Consider the following 23,501-nt stretch of genomic DNA (forward strand, 5'->3'; position numbering starts at 1 on the left):
GACGATATTTCTGACGCCTTGAGCTGAAGGAGTAATGGAAGAGACTGAAAGATATACCCCTTCACGTCTCACGTGGGGAGGCACTGTTCCGTTGTCGCTCTTGGAGCGAGGAACAAGTCTCTCCTCAGTACTTCACTGGGAGAGCACCTCTGTCGAGAGCGAATCGAAGTGCGACTCTATATTGAGTCCTTGCGATTAAGCGTTGTTCACTGTGTTGGCCGACACACTTATTGTGTGCTGTGAACGGGCAGAGTTATAGTTAAACGCCTGGGAGCTAATTTTTGAGTGGCATCACAGTGGACTGATTATCTGACCGGTGTACCACGCCAATAGTTAGACTAGGGGCGAATAGGAATCCTTGACTTCATCAAGGTGTAGGGAGAGTTTGATTGGCGAAGGTCAATACAGATAGAACGAGAGTTATCTTATTTGTCAGCAGCGAGCGGCGCAGACAGCAGTCATCGCAGCTTACGGTATTGTGTGCTACAGCTATTCCGAGCCCCATATTACCTCCACAACAGTACGCTTCACTGCATTTCACATGCGACAGCCTCGACCGTACCTAGCAACATTCTAAAGGATAATTATTCAAGTTGAGTAGGCGCGCCTCTCACCCATTCTGCCAAGTCAATAACAATCTTAAACTTTGTATAGAAATTTCATTAGCGAATCCTATCCTTGAGAGGTAACTTCACATTCCAAAAAGAACCAGGATATAACTTGTTCAATTCATAACTAAAATTGCCATTGTGACTTCTCAGAATTTCTCCAAAATAAATAATAATTTTCGTTAGTTTCATGTTTTTCTTACACTAACTAGCACTATTCCAGTACCCAAGTATCCCAGTAGTTACGTAAGAAATTTTGTGAATTTTTGAGTCATTTCCTTAGAGCGGACGACTCCAGAAGATATTTATTGCTGAAAGTTTTTCAGGCATTTCTCTTTAGAACGTCAGGAGCGTCTCTCTGATTTCTGTAGTAGTGTGAGGGTGGAAATTCCATCTTGCAGGAGCTGCAGGGTAAAGGGTACATCTCAGATTAATCCGTTGCGCAGAATAACAGAATAGCAGATCAACCCCACACACTCACAACATGTTTACTAGACTTTTTTGCTTAGAATGATCGTTCCTGTCATACCCCTGAATATTGACCATTCCTCCCAGGACACCCGGTTTTTCTCAGAGGCAATGGACGTGCACTGCTCTTCAAAACTTAAGGCTGAGATAGATAAAGTAGCATATTAGGTACTTAGTGGAAATGAATGACATTGCGGTAGCATGTTGCCAGAGGTGCCCCACTAATGAACAAAAATTTGAACGCCACATGGCGTGAGGTCAGCGTAATTATAGTGCCTAATGGGACTCGTTCCGTAAAACGAGGCAGTTCAACGAACACGAAAAAACAGTGTGTGTGTGTGTGTGTGTGTGTGTGTGTGTGTGTGTGTGTGTGTATCTTTGTGTAAGTGCGGGTGGGTGCGTATGTGCGTGCTTGTGTGGAGCAGAGGGAGGGGGGAGGATGGTGTTCTTCATAACAACGCTGCTAGAAACTATATTTGGATGACTTCACACGGGGAAATTATAAGAAGGACAGCAGTTTAGTATTGCCCAAAGCATTCTTTCACGTGCGTGGGAAAGGCGGGGGGGGGGGGGGGCCGCGTTCCGAAACAGAGGCACTGCTGTCCAAGGTAAACTGGTCGATGCAGCAGATGAGAGCTACATTGTGTCAACGGCTGTGCCAAGGTGGACACCCCGGTTCCTGTCAGATCACAGAATTAATATCGTCGGGCGTAGTCATTACTTAGATGGGTGACCGCACGCCACGCGCTGCTTACGATTTTCACTTCCCCCTTGCGATAGAGGGGACAGGAAGGGTGGTGGCGTAAAAACCTTGATCATCGGTTTTGCGCCAGTGACCTGGACTAAATTTCAAATCTATCCACATTATCCCGTGGACTGAGAGCATGTGACGCTGTTGATGGTGATCCGTCCATCGGACGGTGATGTTAACTTCGGCGACCCCCTTGGTGCTCTTCCAGAAGAGTAGGCTATCCGCCAGAACCGGGTTTCATCCTACCCCTTCTCTCATTATCTCCACCACGAACGCGACACTACACTACACACAAAATTACAGTCATCTACATTTTACAGATACATCTATACACAGTGTTCTCGTTCTTCGCGAAGGAAAGGTGCCTGTAGGTGCGTAGAATAGGAAAAACCTTTCCAATTACCTGGATGAACTTGCCATTCGATGCTTCCCAGCGGTTCATGCCATACGATTTTATTTACTTACTGCAATCTTGTGCAACAGGCAAGAAGGGACTCACGTCAGAGTGTGTGCAATTACAACCACATTTGACAAGACTGCGAGACACACAATTTCACTGTGCACAGTGGTACCGCAACTGCGTGGAGGTGATTTCTTTGCCCCGCAACCAGTACCATGTGTCCCGTTGACACTCGCACGTCAGCGGCACCGTTCGCGATGGTGTCAAGATATCTGGGACTGGATCAACGACGAGTGGGATCATCCGCTCTTCTCAGATGAGAGCAGATCAGCTGAGTTGTGGTCATCAACGTATCCACATATGGGACATTTGGAAGCACCTGTGTATCAAATTCCGGTACAAGATGTAGCAAGACTTCATGGCCATAATGTGGAAGGTAACAAAACTGCACGTAATACTCCAGGGACTCATCAGCGTATCCAGGATTCAATGCAATGAAAAATGTTTAAATGCTAGCGGAAAGCATTTTGAGCACCTATGCACATTACTAAATTCAAATCCTAGGCACATTTTTGTGTCTGTGTGTGAAGGTCAATCTGAATGTAAAACCCCACGTGTTTATGAGTGAAGTTAACTGAATCAGAATTTATGGTGATCCAAACACACCCTTAAGACCCAATTCTGGAATGAATGTACGCAACGGAGTGATTAACGTTATGAGCCTAACAGTGAACCTTCAGTTGGGGAATATGCATTTTACCATTGAAAAATTTTAAATATGACCAGGGAGGTACATCTACTGGAACCAAACATGTAGTTTAAATGATCTCTTTAGTTTATTACAAATGTCATGAGAATGAACAAACATCTAAATCAACCATGAAGCCCTGATAATTACAGAGAATGTTAACTATAAAAAGCAGATAAGTGAACTATCATTTGGCAAAGATACGCAGTGGCGTTCAGGACTAGTTCATAATCGTAATCATACCTTACTTTATGAAATTTATCTTGACCTGCCTATACATTAGTTATAACGACTCACGACTGAAGAAACGGAGAAGCCCATGCAACTGAGAATGCTGCTTTTCTCTACTTGTGTGTGAAGACTGATCTCAGGAACTACTGCAGGGACTTTGATACGGTTATCACTGATAGGTAGACTGGTTCACGTGGAAAGTTTGTATGTGTATAATTTATTACCGCTACACCAAACAAGTCCTTTGGGTACATGTACTTAGTGATACCGGAGCAATGCCAGAGCAGGTCATTTGTTTCCCATAAGAAAGAGTTTTATGTGGCAAACTACCACTTCTCTGCCTGTGTGTTTGCCCAGTATTAATGTATTTGAATAGTTCTAGAAAATATGCCCTAACTTGGAAATGTAGTATAACATTTTTCTGTGATAAGGCCATTATGTAGGTGTACCACATTAACACTCCTCGTATTTCTAAATGGTTCGAGATAATGAAACACAGGTTTAGGCAAGAAATAGTGTACAAATAAAGAAACTATTGAGCGTATGCTTAACGGATATTTCATTCAGTAGAGCATTGACATGAAAGCTAATGACTAGGTTTAGCACTGTTTCAATTTTGCAGAACGTTCAACATTTCGTAGACTCTGATATTCTACGCTTTCAGCTTCGTAACTTTCACCTCAGTTGTTTCCAGACCTGAATTATTGTACCACACTGATGCATTTTCCATTCTCCGTCATACCAAGAAGGAGCAGCCTGTATGTGTTTTGATATCCAGGACATTACCCTCGCCTGCTCACCGCATTGTTGCTCATCCACCTCTAGACCGCCTTTTTTCCCACCGTCCCCGGGCTACGTTGCGTTTGGGATCCGTGTGCAACGTGTGCTAGAGTCCCTCGGTGTGGAGTCTGTACAACCCCAAATCCTGGGTTTTAACCGCCGGCCACCCTGGTTACTGAAGAGGCCCGGACTGATTTTAGATTTATTACAGTACAAGAGAGATTGCACTCCTGCCACTGTTTTTAATGCAGCATTTTCTGCCATTGTATCTGAGCACCACGACCATGTAGCTGAATCGAAACAAGGGGATTCCGTTGGTTACTCAGTTGTTTTTCCGGATCGTGTCCTCGAGGTCCGACTGCCTCAGACTTTTACTGTCTTTGATGCAGAATTGTCTGCGATCTTGCGGGCACTGGAGCAGATGAGGCTTTCTTCCTCTCCTAAATTTCTTGTTTGTTCCGATTCACTCAGTGCCTTTCACTCATTGCAACGTTTGTATCCGGCAGACAAAATAGTCCACACCATCCAGGATGCCCTCCTCCGACTACAGCGACTGGGGAAGGTTGTAGCTTTCTGCTGGGTTCCGGGGCATGTCGGCATTGCTGGGAGTGGTGAAAGGGCAGATCTCGCAACTAAGGAGGCGTGTCTCGATCCACAAGTATCTCAGTGTGCTATCCCCTTGCACGCACTCACCTCGCTGTTGAGCTCACGAGTCATGCGTCAGTGGGAGGATGAGTGGCTGGAAGTGACTGACAATAAGCTCCGTATATTCAAGCCCACAACGCGTGTGTGGTGTACTTCCTTTCAGCCCCGTCGACGGGACGAGGTTCTCCTCTCGCGGCTTCGAATAGGCCAGAGCCCTATGACGCACGGCTTCCTGCTCCGGCGAGAGGACCCTCCAATGTGTGGTGCTTGTGGCGTCCAGTTCACTGTGCGCCACGTTTTATTGGATTGCGTTTTATTTTCTGACCAGCGGGCCGCGACTGACTTGCCAGCGGACCTGCCATCTCTTTTAGGAAACACTCGGACGAATGTGGTTAAAGTTTTAAAGTTCTGTGCCATGTCAAATGCTTTTACAAAGATTTTAAGGAGAGGGTCTTAATTTGCTCACTGTGTGACAAGCTTGCCCATATTTTATGTAAGTGGCCAGCCAATGACAATTTCCTGTGGCTTTTTTGCTACGTTTTCCCTTTCCTTACGTTTTACTTTCTTACGTAGCAGTTTCCTGCTTTCTTTGCGTGTATGCTTCAGTTTTATTAGGTCTGTCCACATTCGTTACTTTTAATGTGTGTCAGGGCGCTGATGACCTCGACGTTGAGCTCCCATAAGCCCTAACACACACACTCCAGGACATTACATATAATTAAGAGTCTGAGATACCCTTACAACATATTAGACTTCATTGTGTCTAAACCTAGAACAACTGTAGATGTCCGCATTCTCCCACAGGTCACTTCCGTCAATTCGACTACGGCCGCGCGGGAAACATGCGGCGCTACGGTCGCGCTACACCACCGGACTACCCGCTGGAGAAAGTCGCCATCCCACACATGGTCATGTATGGCGATGACGACTGGTACGTCTCCATGCAAGTGAGTACACTATACACTCTGTTTCTTATTAAATCCAGCCTAGTCGTCAAATATAGAGTTTCTAGGGAACCTGCTTTCTCGGATTGCTAGATAACATTCAAATAAATTCGTATTAATGAGTTTTATTACAAAATGAAAAACAAAATTACAATGCTTACCTTCGTGTTACACAGATGTGTCGCAAATGAAGGGCGACAGACAAAATAAGAAAGCTCTCCAGTATAACAATTCCCAAGTCCGTATTACATAGAAGTAAACAAAGTAGTCGCTGTGATTGAAGTGCCTAAACTTGAAGCTGCTCTTCAGCTGGGCCGCGACCAGTAGGGCGCAGCGCTTATGTCCTCTTCACCTAGGGGCCACTAATGTCGCGTTGTCATCCTGGAGAGGGGTCGGTCGGCATGCAATTGGCTGACGTCTTGTCACAGCCCTCTCCGCTCTGTCGTTCCCGACTGGTGTGGCGGCGCTTGACTTTACTATACAGCGTGGTCCATTGATAGTGACCGGGCCAAATACCTCACGAAATAAGCGTCAAATGGGAAAACTACAAAGAACGAAACTCGTCTAGCTTGAAGGGGGAAACCAGATGGCGCTATGGTTGGCCCTCTAGGTAGCGCTGCCATAGGTCAAACGGATATCAACCGCGTTTTTTAAAATAGGAACCCCCATTTTTATTACATATTCGTGTAGTACGTAAAGAAATATGAATGTTTTAGTTTGACCACTTTTTTTGCGTTGTGATAGATGGCGCTGTAATAGTGACAAACATATGGCTCACAATTTTACACGAACAGATGGTAACAGATAGGTTTTTTAAAATTAAAATACAGAATGTAGGTACGTTTGAACATTTTATTCCGGTTGTTCCAATATGATACATGTACCTTTGTGAACTTATCATTTCTGAGAACGCATGCTGTTACATGGTGATTACCTGTAAATACCACATCAATGCAATAAATGCTGAAAAAGATGTCCGTCAACCTCAATGCATTTGTCAATACGTGTAACGACATTCCCCTCAACAGTACCACCGAGCGAGGTGGCGCAGTGGTTAGCAAACTGGACTCGCATTCGGGAGGACGACCGTTCAATCCCGTCTCCGGCCATCCTGATTTAGGTTTTCCGTGATTTCCCTAAATCGCTTCAGGCAAATGCAGGGATGATTCATTTGAAAGGGCACGGGTTATTTCCTTCCCCATCCTTCCCTCACCCGAGCTTGCGCTCCAATGACCTCGTTATCGACGGGACGTTAAACACTAATCTCCTCCTCCTCCTCCTCCTCCAACAGCGAATAGTTCGCCTTCCGTAATGTTCGCACATGCATTGACAATGTGCTGACGCATGTTGTCAGGCGTTGTCGGTGGATCACGATAGCAAATATCCTTCAACTTTCCCCACAGAAAGAAATCCGGGGACGTCAGATCCGGTGAACGTGCTTCGACGACCAATCCAACTGTCATGAAACATTATATTCAATACCGCTTCAACCGCACGCGAGCTATGTGCCGGACATCCATCATGTTGGCAGTATATCGCCATTCTGTCATGCAGTGAAACATATTGTAGTAACATCGGTAGAACATTATGTAGGAAACCAGCATACACTGCACCATTTAGATTGCCATCGATAAAATGGGGGCCAATTATCCTTCCTCCCATAATGCCGCACCATACATTAACCCGCCAAGGTCGCTGATGTTCCACTTGTCGCAGCCATCGTGGATTTTCCGTTGCCCAATAGTGCATATTATGGCGGTTTACGTTACCGCTGTTGGTGAATGACGCTTCGTCGCTGAACAGAACGCGTACAAAAAATCTGTCATCGTCCCGTAATTTCTCTTGTGCCCAGTGGCAGAACTGTATATGATGTTCAAAGTCGTCGCCGTGCAGTTCCTGGCGCATAGAAATATGGTACAGGTGCAATCGATATTGATATAGTATTCTCAACACCGACGTTTTTGAGATTCACGATTCTCGCGCAATATGTCTGCTACTGATTAGCCGCGACAGCAGCTAAAACACCTACTTAGGCATCATCATTTGTTGCAGGTCGTGGTTGACGTTTCACATGTGGCTGAACACTTACTGTTTCCTTAAATAACGCAACTATCCGGCGAACGGTCCGGACACTTGGATGTTGTCGTCCAGGATACCGAGCACCATGCATAGCACTCGCCCGTTGGGCATTTTGATCACAATAGCCATACATCAACACGATACTCGTCCTTTTCCGCAATTGGTAAACGGTCCATTTTAACACGGGTAATGTATCACGAAGCAAATACCGTCCGCACTGGCGGAATGTTACGTCACACCACGTACTTATACGTTTATGACTATTACAGCGCCATCTATCACAAAGCGAAAAAAGTGGTCCAACTAAAACATTCATATTTCTTTACGCACTACACGAATATGTAATAAAAAATGGGAGTTCCTACTTTAAAAAACGCAGTTGATATCCGTTTGACTTATGGCAGCGCCATCTAGTGGGTCAACCATAGCGCCATCTGGTTTCCCCCTTCAAGCTAGACGAGTTTTGTTCTTTGTAGTTTTCTCGTTTGACGCTCATTTCGTGAGATATTTAGCCCAGTCACTATCAGTGGACTACATATATACAGGGTGTATCATAACTAATGCCGTAAACGCATACAGTTGAAAGTACACGATACTAGAAGCAAAAAAGTCTCAGTAAACATAGGGACGAAAATGCGTTCCTTAAGAGCTACGAGAAATTTTTGATCTTCGATACTGTGAAACAAATCTCTTCTACTGCAAATTCTTTGCTTTCCATTTTTTGGGAAGTGGTAGTATGGACCAAAAGAAGAAAAAAAAGGTCCAGGAAACAAGTGCTCTAAAACGCATACCTTAATACACTCCTGGAAATTGAAATAAGAACACCGTGAATTCATTGTCCCAGGAAGGGGAAACTTTATTGACACATTCCTGGGGTCAGATACATCACATGATCACACTGACAGAACCACAGGCACATAGACACAGGCAACAGAGCATGCACAATGTCGGCACTAGTACAGTGTATATCCACCTTTCGCAGCAATGCAGGCTGCTATTCTCCCATGGAGACGATCGTAGAGATGCTGGATGTAGTCCTGTGGAACGGCTTGCCATGCCATTTCCACCTGGCGCCTCAGTTGGACCAGCGTTCGTGCTGGACGTGCAGACCGCGTGAGACGACGCTTCATCCAGTCCCAAACATGCTCAATGGGGGACAGATCCGAAGATCTTGCTGGCCAGGGTAGTTGACTTACACCTTCTAGAGCACGTTGGGTGGCACGGGATACATGCGGACGTGCATTGTCCTGTTGGAACAGCAAGTTCCCTTGCCGGTCTAGGAATGGTAGAACGATGGGTTCGATGACGGTTTGGATGTACCGTGCACTATTCAGTGTCCCCTCGACGATCACCAGTGGTGTACGGCCAGTGTAGGAGATCGCTCCCCACACCATGATGCCGGGTGTTGGCCCTGTGTGCCTCGGTCGTATGCAGTCCTGATTGTGGCGCTCACCTGCACGGCGCCAAACACGCATACGACCATCATTGGCATCAAGGCAGAAGCGACTCTCATCGCTGAAGACGACACGTCTCCATTCACGCCTGTCGCGACACCACTGGAGGCGGGCTGCACGATGTTGGGGCGTGAGCGGAAGACGGCCTAACGGTGTGCGGGACCGTAGCCCAGCTTCATGGAGACGGTTGCGAATGGTCCTCGCCGATACCCCAGGAGCAACAGTGTCCCTAATTTGCTGGGAAGTGGCGGTGCGGTCCCCTACGGCACTGCGTAGGATCCTACGGTCTTGGCGTGCATCCGTGCGTCGCTGCGGTCCGGTCCCAGGTCGACGGGCACGTGCACCTTCCGCCGACCACTGGTGACAACATCGATGTACTGTGGAGACCTCACGCCCCACGTGTTGAGCAATTCGGCGGTACGTCCACCCGGCCTCCCGCATGCCCACTATACGCCCTCGCTCAAAGACCGTCAACTGCACATACGGTTCACGTCCACGCTGTTGCGGCATGCTACCAGTGTTAAAGACTGCGATGGAGCTCCGTATGCCACGGCAAACTGGCTGACACTGACGGCGGCAGTGCACAAATGCTGCGCAGCTAGCGCCATTCGACGGCCAACACCGAGGTTCCTGGTGTGTCCGCTGTGCCGTGCGTGTGATCATTGCTTGTACAGCCCTCTCGCAGTGTCCGGAGCAAGTATGGTGGGTCTGACACACCGGTGTCAATGTGTTCTTTTTTCCATTTCCAGGAGTGTAGTTACGAGCACTGGTCATTAGAAGAGTTGTGTTTCAAAGTAGCAAAGATGAACAAGTGCTCATACCTCTTAAGGAATGTATTTTAGAGCACATGTTTACTGGACTTTTCTTTGTTTCACATTATCGAAGAAGAAAAATCGCTCGTTTCTCTTAAGGTATGCATTTTCGACCCTAGGTTTACTGAGACTATTTTGCTTCTAGTATCGTGTACTTTCAACTGTATACGTTTACGCCATTAGTTATGATACACCCTGCATAAGACAGTGTCCTGACTGACTAACTCATCATTGCCCAGCAAAAACCGCTGAGGACAGAAGGTTGAAATTTAGAAAGGGTGCTGAGCTTCTAATGTTGGCATCGTTTAAGAATTGCTTTTTCGAAACTCTCCCCTAAAGGGGCTGCAATATGGGCTGGAAGAGTTTTTGTAAATATGTCGCTATTAAGGCAATTTTGAGGCAATTTTGAAGCTAGACCTATTAAAAGTGGTATTTGTTTTCTTGCTCAGAAATACTGAAATATCTGTTTCACCATATTTGAAAATCTGACAGCTACAGGGGTGAAATAGTGTGTGAATTTTTAAAAAATAAATCATTATTAAAGAACTACTAAAGTATTTTTAAAGTTGTGGCTATCGATATTGGTATTTGAAATTTTTGTTACAAATGAAAAAACCATTTTTCAGTGCTTTCGGAAATTCAACCTCCTAATAGAGTGAAATATGGGATGAAAATTTTTATGAAATTATTTCATTAAGAAAGCATTTTCAAAGTTAAATCTATGAAAATTTGCTTTTGGTTTCTCTGCTAGAAATTAAAAAAATACATGTTTCACTTTTTTGGAAATTTCACCCCTAAGTGGGTGAAATAGAGGATGAAAATTTTAAAGAAAATATTTCGTTATATTAAAAAATCTTTGAAGCTAAATCTAAGAAAATTGGTATTTCACTTTTCGGTTAGATACAAAAAATAAAAGTTTCTATGGAAATATCATCACAAGAACGCAAAAGGCATGGTTAACAAAGACTTCGAATTCCATCTATCAGAATCGCTTATTGACAAGAAGTACATACGAAAAGACCATACTTTTGTGGCCTTAATTAGCGTGTAAGGTTTAGAAGGTGTTGCAGTTTGTGAACGACATAAAATTCGATTAAAGAAAAGCAAAAAAAGAAAGACTGCACAGACCATTGAGCCTTCGCGAGCGAAACAGCAGGCTCTAAGCTAGTTATATGTATGTGACGGATGACGTTTACTTTGTGGGTCTATAATGTACAGACGTAACTTTTAACTTTAACTGTTTCATTACACCCTAACGTCTTGGTACAGTTCTTCATGCTCTTTCCTTAAGGACGTAGAATCTTTCAGTCTAGTGAACAACACAAGCCATTGGTATATTTGAACTGTGACTTCATATGATATATATAGAGCGCCTACAATGTTTTCGTTTGTAACTTTCAGTTCTCGTTTGTATTTTGTTTGCAATATGTCTTTTAGCTCTTGTTCGATGGAATGGATAGTGCTATTTACTTACACTATGTGGGCAGAGATTGGAGATGTGCAGCCCGAGTTTCAGGTTAGGTGCGAGGGTCACAGTCAGATTGTTGCTTGGCGAATCCAACGAAAGTGTCTTGACAATTTTCAATATATATATTGCGCACTCCGTATACACATTTACGTCCCCTATGACTAACCCTATTTCCCCCTGTGACCTGATATCAAGTTTTTGTATGTTTGAGGATATTAATAACATGAATATCTACCACAGAAACCCCTATTCCTTTGAAAGTACCATTATTTTTTCGATCTGTGTGTTGGTTTCTTTTCTTTTTCGTTTTAGTGAAGCTATCAATTGATTGCTTCCGAGGCTCGTATGTGATATGACATAATCGGTCTGTCAGCACGGATCGCTTCGCTTATAAATCCCGTTCCGTCATGTAATTGACATACCGATATTCACAATTTTCTTTCGATTTAATCATCCATAAGGACTGCCTACTTTGTGCAATGTTTTCGTTTGTTAATAGAATCCACTACTTAAATTTTGGTTGTGGGAAGTCTGTCAAAAAGCCATTTTCGACTACAATAATTTCTTTGTTGATCTCTTAATATTTTCCATCTAACTTTGTATTTTGTGACTCCTGACTATTTCCGTATCCGAACTCTTAAAGATTTTAAAATAAAACAAAGATTATTTACTTTCTTCATCTTTATTCTTCATGCATGATTATGTCATAACAGCGCTCTGAGTAGCAGCAACAAGCAACACTAGTCGCCATATTTTGTGAACTCAACACACTCAGCATATTAGCTAGGTGGATACAACAGAACAACCTTTATAAACATTGTATACCTCTTTGTTACAACAGAAGTTTTGATTTGTGATCGAAATATAATGAAGAAATATTTTTTTCTGAATCATAAATCGTGCCCAGGTTATGTTCAAAGTGGCAGAAAGCGTACTAATGAATCATCAAAGCAGGGGAGAGCAATTTTCTCTTAATTGTTTTCCTTTTGGTTTCCTTTGAATTGGGAGAGAAATACAGTAAAACTTCGTTAACACGAATCCGAAGGGACCGAAAAGAAATTCGTGTTAAGTGAAAAACACAGATTTTAATAAGTATACATGTACAGCAGTACACTAATGTGTAATACACTACACTATCAAGCACGTTATTGTAGACTTGTAAAATCCAAGTACTCACAAATTATGTACGTTGCTTTCTTGGAAAAAATTAGGTCATGGTTTGCTGACGTCCATGGGAACGATAGTATTTTGTAATTTCACAACCAATTGTAATGATAGCGTGCGTAAACCCAGCAGTGACGTCGGATGTTGAGGCGAACCGTTCTAAACAGTCCAAGGCTGTAAACATCTCCTGACGGGTAGGTGGAATGGTATCTGTATTTTCTTCCTCTTCACTTTCTTCTGATGACCCTTCTTGCACCTCGTTCACAGCTTTTGGCACATCCGATTCCACAGAAGCACATACAGCAACATTGTCGTCTACACTAATGAATTCTTCGAAACTAATCCCAGCGTTCGCAACGTCCTTCAAAACTGTCCATTCATCAGGTGAAGTGCCATCTTCTAACTCGTGGACATCTTCAGTGTTGCTATGTCTCCAAGCTCTGTTAAAGCACTTCCCTATATGATGTGGCGATACTGAGTTCCAGGCTGCTGCGATGGCTTTTATTGCGTCAAGCAGATTCCAATTTGGGTTTGCACTATTGTTTTCAGCAGCACGAATTGCACCTCTTACAAGTCGCTTACGATAAGCTCTCTTTATGAGAGAGATTATGCCTTGGTCCAAAGGCTGAAGGCAGTTTGTGGCGTCGGTTGGAAAAATCTGAACCTTTATGTTGGATAGGTTCAGATCATGAACTTTATGGGCAGTACATCTGTCCAATATAAGAAGAACATGTCTATTTTGAGCAACCATTTGACTGTTGAAACGAAGAAGCCACTTGCGAAATGATGTGCCATCGATCCAAGCTTTCTTGTGGTGAGAGTAGATGCAAGGTAAAGTGTCCATACTTATGTTTTTAAAACAACGTGGTTTCTCGGATATACCGATAACCCAGGGACGAAACTTCTCACTGCCGTTAGCATTACAGCACAGTACAACAGTCACACGTTCTTTGATTCGTGCTCCACCGTGACACTTATCACCTTTTATCCCCAGGGTGTGATTTGGAAAAAAATTGTAGAAAAATCCAGTTTCATTCATGTTAAACACATCACACGAGGCATACAATTTCCCTCACTCGGTTGAATTCATGCAACCTGCTGTTCGCACTTTCTTCATCAACTTTATTTGCTTCACCACAAATTTGTACAGATGAAATTGAATGCCTCTTTTGGAACCGATACAACCAACCAGCAGAACAACGGAAGTCTTCGATGCCCATATCTTTAGCAACATCATTTGCTTTTGACTGAGTCACAGGGCCAGTTAAAGGTATGTTAGATGCACGCATATGATTGAACCATTCTAGCAGTAACGTCTCGATTTCTTCAAACTTGGCGGTACGAAGTCGTTTTCATTTGTTTCCAGAACCTGATGCCACAGCATTAATAACTTTTTTTCGATTCTTAATAATCGTAGATAAAGTAGATTTAGGTATTCCAAACTGCTCTGCAGTTGCTGTTTTTTTGGTACCACGGTCCACTTCATCTAGAATCTTAAGCTTTAACTGTACATTTATAGCTGTCTGTTTCCTCTCTGCCATTTTTGCGTGCTACGGTACCGCTTGTAACTGTAGTTTTTATTCAGTATTCCAACTCGATACGGCTACGACTAACAGAACACCTGTCAAATCTTGCACTGCGTACATCCTAAATGCTGCTGCACACCTTATTGAATGTCTTACGTCCGCAGCTCGTGGTCGTGCGGTAGCGTTCTCGCTTCCCGCGCCCGGGTTCCCGGGTTCGATTCCCGACGGGGTTAGGGATTTTCTCTGCCTCTTGATGACTGGGTGTTGTGTGGTGTCCTTAGGTTAGTTAGGTTTAAGTAGTTCTAAGTTCTAGGGGACTGATGACCATAGATGTTAAGTCCCATAGTGCTCAGAGCCATTTGAACCATTTTCTGAATGTCTTACAATGTACAGCATACGCTGATTGTTGAGGTGATAATCGCGGTTACCGACCTACAATATGTTAAAAACGAGTCAACAATAAGTAAAATTAGCTTTGTAGCTACATTTCCTACATTCATTTCGGAAAAAAATTACGCTTTAGATTACTCTAAGATCGGAAGTTCGTGTTACAGTGAAATTTAATTACGCTAGGAACTGAAACAGAGTTCGTAATTCGCCTTAACCGAAATTCGTGTTAACCGATAAAACATACCATAAGAACTAATGTATTCCTGGCGGGACCAATAATTCTTTCGCGTTAACTGCGAGTTCGTCTTATGTGAGTTCGCACTAATGAGGTTATACTGTATTATAGTCTGCTCTGATAAAGCCGGTGTTAAACTTGTAGGTTACTTCAATTGTGCAAAACTAAATCAATGGCGGACAGAGGGAAACAGACAAAGTAAATGTATGTAAATGTAATATTGCTGAAAGTACAATGATGGGCATTTCTTGTAAATTGTCCCACTTAATGTAGAAATATAGTCTCAGCTACATTTTATTGACGAATAATTGTAAGCCTAGGTACCACAGCACTATTTATTATTAAACTTGTCAAGTACTGTATATTATAAACGAGTTTATTTCATTTGTCTTTATTCCTATTAGTTTTACAAGAGAAATATTAGATTGTCTGTAGAGATTCGTTTTTTAGTTCATTGCACCACATACAACAATATGTTACAGTTTCATTTTATCCTTTATAAAACAGTTCTTGAAAGCGTACCGCTGTAAAAATAATGGTTTCGCTTGTTAAACAGTAATAGTTGCTTTTATACAATGACAGTAGCAGGTTAACATCAGATATATGATGTCCTCTATGGTGTTAATTCATGTAAGCAAGTTATGCAATTGTATTAATATTCAACCTAAGTAAGTTGAGTATAGGGGATCTCGTATTTGCTCTTTTCCACAAACAAATCTAAAGCAATATGTCATAAAACATGACAGTTCTGGCTTCCATTATAATTGCTCAAAGCCACACAAAAACGACATAGGGCTACAAGAACAAAAATCCTGCCTATATATATGCAATTCTCCTCTAGAACAACGGTAATTAAGCGTTCGAAGAACGTTTTTAAATGTTTGTTTACTCATTTGCTTTTACTATAAATATCAATGGTCTGTTGACGGTATCTCTGATAGATATGCAAAACTTCAATTTCATTCGAATCAGAAGTGTAAAAACAAATTAGCGTGGATCTATATGGAAAGATACGCCTGTAATTATAAAACTGCAGCCTAGGGTTAAACACAAATAAAAATACACTTAATGATATTACAGTAAATAAGCACCAAAATAATGCAGGTAACTCGCACATCGCAAATATCACGCTCTTAATGACATCGTTTTTGTGATTGGCAGTACCAAATGTTGTCGTATAGAAAAAACAAACATATGATCCCTTGCAAGCAGGCCGGCCGAAGTGGCCGTGCGGTTAAAGGCGCTGCAGTCTAGAACCGCAAGACCGCTACGGTCGCAGGTTCGAATCCTGCCTCGGGCATGGATGTTTGTGATGTCGTTAGGTTTAACTAGTTCTAAGTTCTAGGGGACTAATGACCTGCCCGCATCTCGTGGTCGTGCGGTAGCGTTCTCGCTTCCCACGCCCGGGTTCCCGGGTTCGATTCCCGGCGGGGTCAGGGATTTTCTCTGCCTCGTGATGGCTGGGTGTTGTGTGCTGTCCTTAGGTTAGTTAGGTTTAAGTAGTTCTAAGTTCTAGGGGACTTATGACCACAGCAGTTGAGTCCCATAGTGCTCAGAGCCAACTAATATACCTCAGCAGTTGAGTCCCATAGTACTCAGAGCCATTTGAACCATTTGAACCTTGCAAGCAGACGATTAGAACATGATGTCGCAAAACATGGCGACTAAATTTTAAATGGCTTCAAATATGGCAGCACCTTTGTCAGTCTACATTGTTTATATAGGTCGTTGGCAATTACACAAACAATGCATAAACAAAACTATTATGTAGATCAAATTAACAATCCATTGATGCAATTGCGCAATATGTATGAGTATCACAACAGCTACATTTGTAGCTTGGTATTGAAACGTCCCCTTAGAAAAATTTATGAATGATTGTGCTGATAAACCCCTTACGTTATTTGATTTTCAAATAGCTGAGCAGAACTGAACGTACTCAGACATTACGCTCTTTACTTATCCTGATCAACACTATACTGGCACACAATAGTTTTAGCGCAACACACTCTGACTTTCAATAATCCCTACAAAAGAATGGCCCTGACTAACAATAACCTATACCTTTCATGAATCACTTACGTCACAAAAATCTTCGTTACTCGAACTACTGCAATACAGCGAACGCCAATACTGCCAGCTAAATAAAAGATTCTAACTACTGAAGGCACTCACTACTGATAGGCATAGATAGCAAATGAAAGATTTTGATACAGAACAAACAATATTTACCTTAATAGTGTGCAAAAGTCATTATATATATATATATATATATATATATATATATATATATATATATATATCCGTTTATGACATCCAGTCTTACAAATTTACACGTCCAGATCATCCGCTCTCAAAACTCCGCCATCTTTCTCCCCACATCCACCACTGCTGGCGGCTCACCTCTAACTGAGCAACGCTATGCGCTGTTCACGTCCAACTGCCCACCACTACAATAGCGAATATTCCAACAATGCCAACCAGCCACAGACTGCAAACAGCACAGCAATTGATTTTCATACAGAGCGCTACGTGGCGTTACCAACATAAAAACCTAAACAGCCTACTTGCATACAGCCTACTTACAGTATGAACGATATTTCTGTGCCAGAGCGAGATAGCTCCTAGCTGCACTCCACACTTCCCCCGGATTTCTTGCGCTGTTGCCTCAAGACTGCACTTATTAAGAAATCGGGGCTGCACCCCTCAGTGGTTAGACTTCCGATGTAGGGGCAGACTGTGATCGTGACATCTGTGTTACAGGACGTGAAACGCCTGCAAGACGCTCTACCCAAAAACATCGTGGAGATGTACAGGGTGCCCGAAGCCGGCTTCACACACATGGACTTCATGTGGGGCCGCAACGCCAGAAGACTGATCTACGACAAGATCTTGGCTTCGATTGTCAACACGGAGCCACCGCTTGACGAGAGGTCTCTGCGGAAGCGGCGAAGCAAACTCTCCTGCGCAGGAGGAAAAAGGCGGGACTGAAGACTCATCGCGTGGGAAGACGTAGACACTTGCCTGCTGAAGAGGATACATACTCTTTGTGTTATATCTACCTCATCTGACCATACTGTGATGGAAATACGTACACACTTACGCGCTCAAGCGGATACATACTCAAAGTGTTATATATACCTCATCTGACGAAAGAGCTTCAGATCGCCAGGCATGACTGCATAACCAGCTCGACAAGGCGATCTGTAGCGATGGTCGCTTATACATTGGTACTATTAAGAAATATGGCATGACTGCACTATACTACCGCCTACTTTAGACCACAGAGTAACAGTTAAAATCTTGAAACTTCCTGGCAGATTAAAACTGTGTGCCGGACCGAGACACGAACTCGGGACCTTTGTCTTTCGCGGGCGAGTGCTCTACCAACTGAGCTACCCAAGCACGACTCACAGCTTTACTTCTGCGAGTACCTCGTCTCCTACCTTCCAAACTTTACAGAAGCGCTCCTGCGAGTGCTGGTTCTGCAGGGTTCGCAGGAGAGCTTCTGTAAGGTTTGGAAGGTAGGAGGCGAGGTACTGGCAGAAGTAAAGCTGTCAGGACGGGGCGTGAGTCGTGCTTGGTAGCTCAGTTGGTAGAGCACTTGCGCGCGAAAGGCAAGGTCCCGTGTTCGAGTCTCGGTCCGGCACACAGTTTTATTCTGCCAGGAAGTTTCATATCAGCGCACACTCCGCTGCAGAGTGAACATCTCATTCGAGTTAAAATCTTGCTTCACTCTAACAGTCTACCCAACTATAACGGGAGTGCCCGCATCTCGTGGTCGTGCGGTAGCGTTCTCGCTTCCCACGCCCGGGTTCGATTCCCGGCGGGGTCAGGGATTTTCTCTGCCTCGTGATGGCTGGGTGTTGTGTGCTGTCCTTAGGTTAGTTAGGTTTAAGTAGTTCTAAGTTCTAGGGGACTGATGACCATAGGTGTTAAGTCCCATAGTGCTCAGAGCCATAACGGGAGTGGCATGCGTGCTTCCTGTCTTGCGGCCACAAGTGGTCGTCACGGGTCGGCAATAACCTGTGGGACATTGTAGCAAACGCTTTATGTCTGATCCCGAGGTCTTCTTACCTTTATCGTTGCAGGAAATGGACAAAACAGTACGAACACTCAACTAATGTGGTGCATGACAATATTCAGTGTCCAAACAGACATGTAATGTCCTGGGGCGCTTTGTTATATTATGAACAGTCACAGCTCATCTACAGAATTTTAGACGGCACTTAAAAGTGCTGAGGAATGTCTTCAGACATATTAAAACAATGTATTGGGTATCCACATGAAACTTCCTTGATTTCCAAGTCGTAGAAGATTGGACGTTACACTCTAAAACTAACCTCATTTCCAATTGCAGTTACAAAAACAGCCAAAAAATAAAAAAAATATGACACCTAGAAACTTATGGTTTATGGCAACAAGTAAAATAAATTGAAAAGTTTTGTACAAAAAATTAATTCATTTTTACATGGGCTTCTTTTGTAACTCGTAAAATGTCTGTGCGACATTCTGAACCCATGTCCACACAAGTACGTCAGTGGTGGTGAAGACCATTGCAACCATACTTCTTTTACGGGGATTGCCAAGGCCACGTACGGGCGGGGCACACAAGTTGTCTTTCACATAGTCCTGTAGGAAGAATTCCAGATGGGTTATGTCTGGAGACGGCTGTGGCCAGTTGGTTGGTCCACCAAGCTCTATCTATCGCTGTGGAAACATTCGGTCCAGCAAGTCACCAACATGTGAACTTCACTACAGTGGTGCCGGTCCTCCTAGAGGATCAAATTTGGCTGAAGGGGAAGAAGCTGAGGGACAGAAAATTGCTTCCGCTTGTCCACATAAACTGTTCCTGTTGCCTCTGATATGTTCCCGAAAACTGTGGCGGTTTTTCAAACCACAGAGGTGAATGTTGTTCCGATTAAAGTCCTGACTTGTTTGAAATGTTGCTTCGTCAGAGAAAATTCCTAGATCTCGCCTGACCCGGCCCATATCTCAAATTTGCAGCGGAACTGGAAGACGTTTCGCTTCAGTTCTTACACAATTTGCAGTTTGTAAACGTTTAGACGAAACGGTTTAAGCGGCACTTTGTGAGCTACTAAGCGAGAAATGTTTACTCCCGAGATTGTAGGTGACTTCATGGACTTCTTTGGAAGGTATCTCTGACCTTCTCCATTTCATCAGATGTGCTACTGTCAGAACCTGTCTATTTACACTCCCAATGGCTAGTCATACCAAGCCTTAATCGGCTGGTGGTTCCCTTTGAAATCAGGTCGAAAATTTCTTTGGTCAGCAATGAATGATTTCGTTTCCGTATACCAAAGAATTCCTGAGGTATAGTCATTTCTGGTAATTATGTAACACCTGAAACAAAACAAAAGGAATCGTATCTAAGAAAGAAAATCTGTACAAAGCTTTTTGAGCTCCTTTGCAATGATGCCTCAAAACCCCAAGTATATACATAATATTGCTTCTAGGAAATTCGGGAGCTTTCTAGAGGACATCATGTATTACACTAAGAAGATAGGAAGTTCTCAGAATACAAACAATATGTGGTCAGCTTTAAAGAAATGTCAGAATATGGATCTTCAACGTACCACACATTTTCTCCAGGAGAATGATACAATTAGTGATACACAAGTGTTGTTCAAAATGTTACGGTAATAGCTGTGTAATACTTCTCTCAATTCTGTACAATTAGTAAATGTTTTTATCCTTCACGTAGAATAATTTTGTATACTTTTCCAAGTGCTTGTAAATCATATTTTTCAACAACCAAAAAATACGTTTGTATGTTTTTGAAAATGTTTGAAAACCACATTTGCCATCCAGAAATTACACAACCGAAACCCAGTATACCTGTAACTCACTCCTGGACAGTATTCCGTCTCACTTTCGCAGAACGTGTCCACTCACTCTCATACGAAGTTGCAACAGTAACGATCTCTCCACAAACCACTATTCTACTGCGGATGAAAACTTTCTTGATAACGGTCAAAAGCACAACGCCATTCTGAAGATCACTGATGCCACACAAACTGAAGAACATGAAAACACCTGCATGACAAACGCTCTGCAGCTGTTAAATGTAGCGCCTGCTACAGCCGATAGCCAATAAACTGTAAACGAACCAGCCAATCGGCCAGTAACACCGCCTTCAGTAGCAGAGTTTCCACACGTTTACTTTAACTTTGAAATAATTATTATTAATGCTTATGTGGATATATACTTCTGGAAATTAAACGGAAAGGTAAGTGATATAACTGAGCATTGATAGAAAACTCCAGAAGAATACTTTCGGAGAGAAGTGAAAACATGAAAATTACACCTACTCTGTTACAATCGTATGAGTGTACTCTCAAATTTGTAACAAATTTGTAGTTTCTCACTTAGAATTCTGGAGGAGGCTTAGAATTTAAGATTGGCAGAGTTTGGTTCGCCTAGCAACAACAAAATACGATACCGGTGCGTGAAAAGTGATAAAATGTGAGGTTCATCATTATGTGGATTAGGCGTCTTTGACGATTATTTTCAAAAAAATAATAAATACGTCTGAGTTTCGTAGGACTTTCCCGGTTTCTGGGGTATTGTACAACTAAAAAACAATTCGATATCTCTAATGTGAAAGGCACGAACTGGAGAAGAGAATGATTTAAATATTGCAACAATGAGTTTAAATTTTTGATATTATACTCACATATATAGTCTGAGTAACTTGGACAAAAGGTCGAGAAACAATGTTATCTTCTAGGCATCTGTAAATTTTATCCAAGGTTTTTCTCTCATTATTTACACAAGCTACTTTCTTTGGCGTTATAGGTTAAGACCTTAAAGGGAACTTGCAATTCTTGTAGCGTAGCAGATCCTGAAATTAAAACATAATCGGGGTTAATTTAGAGTCGCCTAACGCTCAGATAAATATGGCATCAGTCAGAATGCAGCCCACCTTTGTATGCTGTTCTCGTCTACGGGATGAGACAGTCTTTGCTTGCAAGCTCCTAGAAGTCACTCTGATCATTGTCAAGCCATTGGAAGCAGCTTCAAATAGATGTGTTGCATGACATACTGAGAGTGATGTATGTATCGAAGGTCTTTCAAATACTATCCTCCCCACTGATATTGCCTCATCCTTACGAAGTACGGGATCTGTCACCGATTGGCCATTTCACTGTGCGTCTCATTTCAGTGACAGGTTTAGTGCTCATGTTCAGGTGAGGCAGCGACTACGGAGAACACTCTGATCAAAGCGTCTGAGGTGCTACCTTCCACTGAAAATGGAGCTGAACCAGCCAGATATACTTCACCTATTAGGAAGCATGTGCAGTATGGTAGTCTTCGATCGGTTGTCAGCAGTTAAAATATACTCCAAACAACGGTACTCCTTTGAGAAAAGGTAGCGAGGAATGGTGCAGTTCACCTTAAACGTGCCTGGTGGCGTCATTCAATGCGTTGAAGACGCTTTTACAACAGCTACTGAGGGTCAAGGATGCATCACGCTGCAGATTGTAACAATATTACAATAGATGTTGCCTTTCGTCTGGGTACCGAGATTATATTTGGATCTTTCCAGCGGTGAGAGTTAAGAAGAATCAACCTTGCTTACCGAAGTACAACAAGACTGCCAGTCTGCAGAATTGTTCCTGGAACTGATAGGAGCCCTCTGGTGCCGTGCCGAGTAGAAAGCTTAAGAAAGAGACTTCGAAAGTTTAGTGACAAACTATTCTGTAACTTCCTGAATTTATGCCAGAGGGCCGAGAATCGTAGGGGCCCCTAATGGGTCAGCGTTGCACTACGAATCAGGTAACTGACTGTGAGGAGTACAGTTGACCATAGGCGGCTCTGCATCCAATTCAGCTAATAATAGGCGGATTATAATTGTAAGACTCAAAGAACTGGCCCCCGGAGGTTTAACGATTTAAATCCTAGTGATCAAATGTCGAAGCATTCACAATGCCGTTCCAGACTTCGAAGTAGACCTAAAGAGCAGTGGAGTTCGTAGAGGGTGACAATTATTGAATTATATGAAAAAAACGTAAATTAGTTACAAACTATGGCGTGCATACACCTTTTTCAACATGCCTGCCATCATGGGCGATGATGTGGTGCGGACGAATAGTGAAGACGCTTGTGGGAGATGGAAGTACTTTGTCACAGAGCACAAGAAAGTGGAAACAACCAAGACAACATGCGAGACTGGTCAAGACTCAGTATCAAGCGTGGACATAAACTTGTAATTTTAATCTTTTCATCGAACAGTTGACTCACTACCAGTTTAACCGAAAAGTCTGGAGAATGGCTGTTTTCAGCTCAGCAATGGTTTTGGGGTGATTGTTGTATGAATGAAATGAAGTCCCATGCTTCTTTACAGAGCGTAGGGGAACGATGCGGAAGACCCGCACCGCCTTACTAGGCAAGGTCCTAATGGAGGTGGTTTGCCGTTGCCTTCCTCCGACCGTAATGGGGATGAATGATGATGATGAAGACGACACAACAACACCCAGTCATCTCGAGGCAGGAAAAATCCCTGACCCCGCCGGGAATCGAACCCGGGACCCCGTGCTCGGGAAGCGAGAACGCTACCGCGAGACCACGAGGGCGGACATTGTTGTATAACTTGTCCTTAAAACAGCCCTACACAAAGGAGTCGCATGTGTTCAGATCTGGAGAATATGGCGGCTAAACGAGGCCCATGCCAGTTGCCTCTGGGTGACCCAAAGCCAAAATGCGGTTCCCAAAATGCTCCTCCCGCACATCAGACACTCTCCTGCTCCATGGGGTTGAGCTCCACATCTTGTTGG

General features: G+C 43.3%; 1 protein-coding gene across 1 annotated transcript in view; it reads left to right on the forward strand.

Annotated features, from left to right (window-relative positions):
* LOC124622846 (lipase 3-like) overlaps positions 1–18,121 on the forward strand; it is a 214,555-nt gene extending 196,434 nt beyond the window's left edge. The window contains exons 7-8 of the mRNA XM_047148637.1: positions 5,436–5,578; positions 17,467–18,121. Coding sequence (XP_047004593.1) covers positions 5,436–5,578; positions 17,467–17,694 — 371 coding nt within the window. The 3' untranslated portion in view covers positions 17,695–18,121. The remainder of the gene's footprint in view (positions 1–5,435; positions 5,579–17,466) is intronic.
* Positions 18,122–23,501: the final 5,380 nt, after the last annotated feature.

Source organism: Schistocerca americana, chromosome 7 (genome assembly GCF_021461395.2).
Source record: "Schistocerca americana isolate TAMUIC-IGC-003095 chromosome 7, iqSchAmer2.1, whole genome shotgun sequence".
Taxonomy (NCBI): Eukaryota; Metazoa; Arthropoda; class Insecta; order Orthoptera; family Acrididae; genus Schistocerca; species Schistocerca americana.